The sequence below is a fragment of the Triticum dicoccoides genome, chromosome 3B (genome assembly GCF_002162155.2).
Source record: "Triticum dicoccoides isolate Atlit2015 ecotype Zavitan chromosome 3B, WEW_v2.0, whole genome shotgun sequence".
Lineage (NCBI taxonomy): Eukaryota > Viridiplantae > Streptophyta > Magnoliopsida > Poales > Poaceae > Triticum > Triticum dicoccoides.
In genome coordinates this window covers 749,183,336-749,191,207 of record NC_041385.1, presented here as the reverse complement: position 1 = coordinate 749,191,207, position 7,872 = coordinate 749,183,336, and the positions used below count along the sequence as shown (strand labels likewise).

General features: G+C 44.4%; 1 protein-coding gene across 1 annotated transcript; it reads left to right on the top strand.

Annotated features, from left to right (window-relative positions):
• Positions 1-4,501: 4,501 nt before the first annotated feature.
• Positions 4,502-6,892, top strand: LOC119278238 (probable E3 ubiquitin-protein ligase RHC1A). The gene is made up of 2 exons (XM_037559598.1): positions 4,502-4,817; positions 5,698-6,892. The coding sequence occupies exon 2, from the start codon at positions 5,753-5,755 to the stop codon at positions 6,620-6,622; it is 870 nt and encodes a 289-aa protein (XP_037415495.1). The 5' UTR covers positions 4,502-4,817; positions 5,698-5,752; the 3' UTR covers positions 6,623-6,892.
• The last annotated feature ends 980 nt before the right edge of the window (positions 6,893-7,872 follow it).

The following is a 7,872-nucleotide window of genomic DNA, read 5'->3' as shown; positions in this document are numbered from 1 at the left end:
TTGTAAGCTCCGTTAGTATAAGAAAATAAAACCACCACTTAGGTACTGTAATGAACTCATTCTAAATTTATATTGGTGTAATATCTACTGTATTCTAACATCTCTATGCTTCATACCTCTTAATACTAGCCATAGATGCATCAAAATAAGCAAACAACACAATGAAAACAGAATATGTCAAAAACAGAACAGTCTGTAGTAATCTGTATCAAACGTATACTTATGGAACCCCAAAAATTCTGAAATAAATTTCTGGACCCGAGGAATTTGTCTATTAATCATCTTCAAAAATAATCAACCTAAAAGCACTTTCCAGTAAAAAATGGCAGCTATTCTCGTGAGCGCTAAAGTTTCTGTTTTTCACAGCAAGATCACATAAACTTCACCCAAGTCTTCCCAAAGGTTCTACTTGGCACTTTATTGAAAAAAAAAGCTATAAAACATGATTACTACAGTAGCATAATCATGTGGACAAACAAAAACAGTAAGGGTAAATATTGGGTTGTCTCCCAACAAGCGCTTTTTTAATGCCTTTCTAGCTAGGCATGATGATGACAATGATGCTCACATAAAAGGTAAGAATTGAAACATAACGGGAGCATCATGAAGCATATGACTAGCACATTTAAGTCTAACCCACTTCCTATGCATATGGATTTTGTGAGCAAACAACTTATGGGAACAATAATCAACTAGCATAGGAAGGTAACACAAGCATAGCTTCAAGAATTTAAGCACATAGGGAGGAAACTTGACATTATTGCAATTCCTACAAGCATATGTTCCTCTCTCATAATAATTTTCAGTAGCATCATGAATGAATTCAACAATATAACCAGCACCTAAAACATTCTTTTCATGATCTACAAGCATAGAAAAATTACTACTCTCCACATAAGCAAATTTCTTCTCATGAATAGTAGTGGGAGCAAACTCAACAAAATAACTATCATGTGATTGAAAATTAAGATCAAGATGACACGTTTCATGGTTATCATTATTCTTTAAAGCATACGTGTCATCACAATTATCATCATAGATAGGAGGCATGCTTTCATCATAGTAAATTTTCTCATCAAAGCTTGGGGGACAAAAAATATCATCTCCATCAAACATAGCTTCCCCAAGCTTGTGGCTTTGTATATCATTAGCATCATGGATATTCAAGGAATTCATACTAACAACATTGCAATCATGCTCATCATTCACATATTTCATGCCAAGCATTCTATGTAATTCTTCTTCTAGCACTTGAGCACAATTTTCCTTTCCATCATACTCACGAAAGATATTAAAAAGACGAAGAGTATGAGACAAACTCAATTCCATTTTTTGTAGTTCTCTTTATAAACTAAACTAGTGATAAAACAAGAAACAAAAAGATCCGATTGCAAGATCTAAAGATATACCTTCAAGCGCTAACCTCCCCGGCAACGGCACCAGAAAAGAGCTTGATGTCTACTACACAACCTTCTTCTTGTAGACGTTGTTGGGCCTGCAAGTGCACAGGTTTGTAGGACAGTAGCAAATTTCCCTCAAGTGAATGACCTAAGGTTTATCGATCCGTAGGAGGCGTAGGATGAAGATGGTCTCTCTCAAACAACCCTGCAACCAAATAACAAAGAGTCTCTTGTGTCCCCAACACACCCAATACAATGGTAAATTGTATAGGTGCACTAGTTCGGCGAAGAGATGGTGATACAAGTGCAAAATAGATAGTAGATAAAGGTTTTTGTAATCTGAAATAATAAAAACAGCAAGGTAGCAAGCGATAAAAGTGAGCATAAACGGTATTGCAATGATAGGAAACAAGGCCTAGGGTTCATACTTTCACTAGTGCAAGTTCTCTCAACAATAATAACATAGATAGATCATATAACAAGCCCTCAACATGCAACAAAGAGTCACTCCAAAGCCACTAATAGCGGAGAACAAACGTAGAGATTATGGTAGGGTACGAAACCACCTCAAAGTTATTCTTTCGGATCGATCTATAAAAGAGTTCGTACTAGAATAACACCTTAAGACACAAATCAACCAAAACCCTAATGTCACCTAGATACTCCATTGTCACCTCAAGTATCCGTGGGCATGATTATGCGATATGCGTCACAAAATCTCAGATTCATCCAACCAACATAAAAGTACTTCAAAGAGTGCCCCAAAGCTACTACCGGAGAGTCAAGAACGTGTGCCAACCCCTATGCATAGGTTCCCAATGTCACGAAACCTGCAAGTTGATCACCAAGACATACATCAAGTGTTCTCATAAAAGACTCAATCCGATAAAATAACTTCAAAGGGGAAACTCAATTCATCACAAGAGAGTAGAGGGGGAGAAACATCATAAGATCCAACTACAATAGCAAAGCTCGGGATATATCAAGATCGTGCCATAGAGGGAACACGAGAGAGAACACGAGAGAGAGAGATCAAACACATAGCTACTGATACATACCCTCAGCCTCGAGGGTGAACTACTCCCTCATCGTCATGGATAGCACCGGGATGATGAAGATGGCGACCGGTGATGGATCCCCCCTCCGGCAGGGTGCCGGGAAGGGCTCCCGAGAGGTTTTTGGTGGCTACAGAGGCTTGCGGCGGCGGAACTCCCGATCTATCTTCTGTTCTGGAAGTTTTAGGGTACGTGAGTATATATGGGTGCAAGGGGTACGTCGGTGGACCTCCGGGGTGCTCACGAGGCAGGGGGGCGCGCCCTAGGGGGGGCGCCCCCTACCCTCGTGGGCAGCCCGGGACTCCCCTGACATGCACTCCAAGTCTATCAGGTGGGTTTCCTTCCAAAATTAACTTCTCCAGTTGATTTCGTTCCGTTTTGACTCCGTATGATATTCCTTTTCCTCGAAACACTCAAATAGGCATAAATCAGCAAATCTGGGTTGGGCCTCCGGTTAATAGGTTAGTCCCAAAAATAATATAAAAGTGGATAATAAAGCCCAATATTGCCTAAAACGGTAGATAAAGTAGCATGGAGCAATCAAAAATTATAGATACGTTGGAGACATATCAGAGTGTGTCGCTTCGATAAAGTTGTCAGACTAGGTGGAACTGTTCACACCTAGGTGGTCGGCCTTCGAGGCTAAGTTACCCCGTTCGGGCAGGGTATAAGCTCGGTCCTGTCTTATTTGACATCGCTCCTCTAAAGAGTGGTCTGGGAATCTTAAAATCACAAAGGGGAACTTGTCTGTCGAGCCAAGGACTTCAGATCCGAGGTTGTGCTCGTCAAGGGAATCGTCCTCGGCGTAGAAGACTAGTTCGGGGGCTGCTGACGGTGTCCTGGACTAGGGGTACCGACCCAGTCGGCCCATGCTCCTTGGATTGGGCTAGTGGGCCCTTATTCTTATCAAAATGGACTCCGGAGGCCGCACGATGGGGCGTGATCAAGACTACATCTGCCGAAGACTTGTCGTATACTCCAAGATTTCTCCTACCGTCTCCACGCCAAGATGCCGACCTTGTAACCCTAGATACCCTACCTGGCGTGTAAGCCAAAAGGTTTAGCTCGTAGAGTGTACATCAACGCAATATCATTCACATAGCCTTAGAGTTAGACCACATCTTACGATCTCGAGGTAGATCAACTCTGTACTCGATACATCCATATCAATATAAACAAGAGCAAGACGTATGGTTTTACCTCCATCAAGAGGGTCCGAACCTGGGTAAAACATCGTCTCCCTGTTCCTGTTACCATTTGTCCGAGATCCACAGCTCGGGACCCCTACCCCGAGGTATGCTGGTTTTTGCACTAACACTAGGGTTTCGGTCTGGTTGGCTAGGGTTTTCTGGTCGCAAGCGAAGGAGCAAAGGTGGCCAGATGTGGACGGGAAGTGGATGAGACCGACCCCGCCGCATGCTTCCATTAAAAAGAACGGGCTCGTGACCCTTCCACACACTGCCAGGCGGGCCCTTGGTAGGTGGCCGCGTTAATTACGACCGCGTGCGGTGGTTGACCGGCCGACATGTGGGGCCGCGGCAGACACCGAAGGAACGCGTGGCCCGTCCGCTTCGTGTCCATGCCAACGCATTTCAGATCTGAAATACATCGGCGTGGACATTAAGCGGACGCATTTTGGGTTTGGATCGCCGTGTTGGACCGATATTTTAGTCCATCGCGATCCAAACGGATATAAACGAACGAAACGGGTCGCCTCGTTGGAGTTACTCTTATAAAAAAAAATAAGCATTTACCCCACCCCCCACCTGAAATCAGGGGATGAGAGATTAGATACTTTGTAATTCGTGAATGCCACATATCATTCATCAAGACGAATCTCACCTGATTTATATGAGACCTGGTCTCATATAATTTTTTCCCTATCAACCCAGCGTCCCGACACGGAGCATCAGCACCCTCCCAACCCACGATTAAAAAAGCGCAAGATGCCATTCCTCCACCCTGACAACCATGGTCACGGACCCACATGCCGGCCATCATTGTACTAACTGCGAACCGAGGATCAATGCCTTACCCCTTGAGTATCGACTACTATCCAGACCCGAACGGCACAGAGAAGCTCTGCATCTACCCCGCCTTTCTCCGCCCTCCTCCCCTGTTTTATTTTTCTTTCTTTTTCGCGGGGATCCTCCTCCCCTGTCCATCAGATCCAGCGCTCGGAGTGACAGGAGGGCGACGAGTGCGGCGGCCGAACTTGCGGGATCTTCCCGGCGCAACGCACCCCGTGCCCTCTCCTCTCCTGCGGTCGACCTAGCCTTGCCGCCGCCGATCAAGACACCCGCCCCTTCCTCCTTGCAGAGTAAAGGAGGGGTTGGAGCGACTTGTCCCCCGAGGCCCCAAGGTAAAAGTCCAACCGTATTGCCCTTGGATCTCTGCGTCTTGTTTAATTCTTGTATGTGGCGAAGGTGCTTGACGTGAACGCCCACAAATAAACCTTTCTTGCATCAGCTGGGTCTCAGTTTCGTCTTGTATTTGATTTGACACACTGGAAACTTTGTTTCCTCCCATGTCAAAATTGAAATCTTGATCAAATGATTTCTAGGTTATGTGTCCCAAATTGATGTTTATGTACAAGACATATGGGCTTGTCTGCAATTTACATCTGTGGTGTGACTGTTCACAAGTTGTAAGAATTGATTCTGGAGTTGCAGCTGCATGTACGTAGTTGCAGATGCGTGTTTGTGGAATATACTTGCGTGCTATCCCTATCCAAACAAGGCCCAACAGTTTTTCTACAGGGGAAATGGCTTCCGGTGGTTTCATCCGTGACCAGTAAAATACCCCTATATCGTAATACAGCTGCATATATTTACATGGTATTCAAGCAGGGCATTAGTGTAGTATTGTCAGCTGATGAATTTTTTGGATCCTACGGTATCCCTTTCAGTTGATTGGACTGATCTTCAACTGTGAAGGTCCCTATGGTTTTTGTCTTCAGAGTTTTTGACTTATCTTTGTTGGAACAACTTTTTAAGCTAGGTAAAATGATCTAGACATAGTGTAGTATTATAAACTGCTGCACAATGTTAAGAAGTCCTCATGTACGCAGTTCGCTTATTTGGATTGATCTTGGACCATATACATGCCCCTACTGTTTTCACCTTTCCACTTATCCATGTTGGGATAATTGTGTGGAAGGTTGTGTATGCAGTCTAGTGTGATTGTGTAAGTCACGTTTGAAATTTGTTGCTGAGCTCTTGGCTATTATGTCTATTTTGCAGATCTGAGGAGATCCGCTTCCTTTTGGTTTATTTGTGAGGCAGTACACCTGAAGAAATGTCAGGAGGTAGGCAGACATATTGGTGCTTCCAGTGTAGACAGCGGGTTAGGCCGCGTGGACGGGAAATGGAGTGTCCTTACTGTGATGCTGGCTTTGTGGCTGAAATGGATGATGTCGATGCTCTCATGAGCCAGTTTGTTGGGATGTATAGTGATTTTCATCATGACCCAAGGTTTGGGATCATGGAAGCAATGTCTACCGTGATGCGACATGGAATGGGGAGCATGAATCGAGAGGCTGATGTAAGAGGAAGGCCAAGCATATTATCTGACCTGGAGATGGAATTTGGTTCAGGGCCATGGTTGCTCTTCCGTGGCCAGCTCCCTGGTCATCTCTCAGAGGCCAATAATGGTTTCGACGTTTTCGTCAATGGACGCCGTGGTGTTGGCATGCGGAGGGCAGATGTTGCAGATTACTTTGTTGGGCCTGGATTAGAAGATCTAATTGAGCAGTTGACTCATAATGATCGTCGAGGGCCACCACCTGCCTCTCAGTCATCGATAGATGCCATGCCTAGTGTTAGGATCACTGCTAGGCATCTCACTGGAGACTCGCATTGCCCTGTCTGCAAGGACAAGTTTGAACTGGAATCGGAAGCAAGAGAGATGCCATGCAAGCATTTATACCACTCTGATTGCATACTTCCTTGGCTAGAACAACACAATTCCTGTCCTGTTTGCCGATATGAGCTGCCAACACAGAGCTCTAGTGGTGCCAGCTGCTCACGCTCAAGATCAACCAACCAAAATGACAGTTCAAGCAACTCAAGTAGCAGTGGGAGAACCAGTGGGCGTCAGAGGAGAAGGAATCCGTTCTCGTTCCTATGGCCTTTCCGCTCATCAAGTTCTAGCACTGGTTCTCGTTAGATTAGTTTGGTTACCTGGTTGGAGTTCACAATGCTATCTTAGTGAAAATGCTGATCGAATGGGCTTTATGTATGTCGCGTCTTACACCCAATATGTAATGTATGGCTTGTTATAGTCGCCCCACAAAATGGATTTCCTTGCAAGTATATAGTCATCTATCTTGCTAAATTTCATAGCAGCTGATTTTGTTTGCTTTTACACAAGTCAATATGAACTTCTTATTTTGAGTTTTCAATATAAACTTTTTGGGGGTGAGAGGTCGGATATTTATTTTCTGCTGTATTGGTTGTTTTGTAGTTGATGCATAATATATACCTAGTAAATTTGTTTATTTGTTGCTGGACAGGAATTTTTGGAACATGGTTTCAAGCGCACTCGTTAGAACAGTAAAATAAAAAAAAACTATTTTTTTTAAAAAAAATCTGACACCTGAGAAACCTGTTGATTGTTGCACCTTGAAATTTCAAGGTATCCATCAATGGTAGCAAGTATGATTCTAAAAATACCGAAGACGAACTCTTGCCCTAATATAAGAGTGTTTTTTACAGTAGTTGATATTAGTGGGTTGACGTAGTATTGATTTGATATTTGTTATTAGTACAAGCTAAAATTACGGTGGGATCTCATACTAGTGGATCCTCGAGCTGACATGAAAAAAATTACGGTGGGATCTCATACTAGTGGATCCTCGAGCTGACATGAAAAAAGTAGTCATGCCCGCCCGCTCTCGTGATAGTCCACCGGCTTCCATCGGCGTCGGCCGCTCAGATGCCGTCGGCCATCCCCCTCCTAGCCGTCCTTCCCACCCTCGTCGCCGGCCCTCCCCTCCCTCCCCGCCTCAGGTGTTGTGGGGCTTCCTCCCCATCCAACTATTTGTGGTCGTGGGTGCGCGACTGCATGGTATTTGGATTGGGAGGTCGACCCTCAGCTGCATCAGAGGATGCACCACCTTTAGGCCTTTCATTGTGTTGTTCTTACCGACACCCTTCTTGGCCTTACCCTTCTTCTTGAAGTTGGTTGTTTTGCTCACCATCATCACATGATTAACGTCCTTCTGTGTTTCAACTTTTGCGGTCTTGAGCATGTTGAAATATTCATTCAGACTCTTGTTCACCCCATTCATGTAACAATTCATGGTAAAGCCATTGTAGCTCTGAGGGAGAGATGCGAGGACAAGATCAGTGCCCAACTCAGATGGAAATTTAAGGCCTAAAGTCTCCAGCCAATACCCAACTAACTTGAGTAAGTGT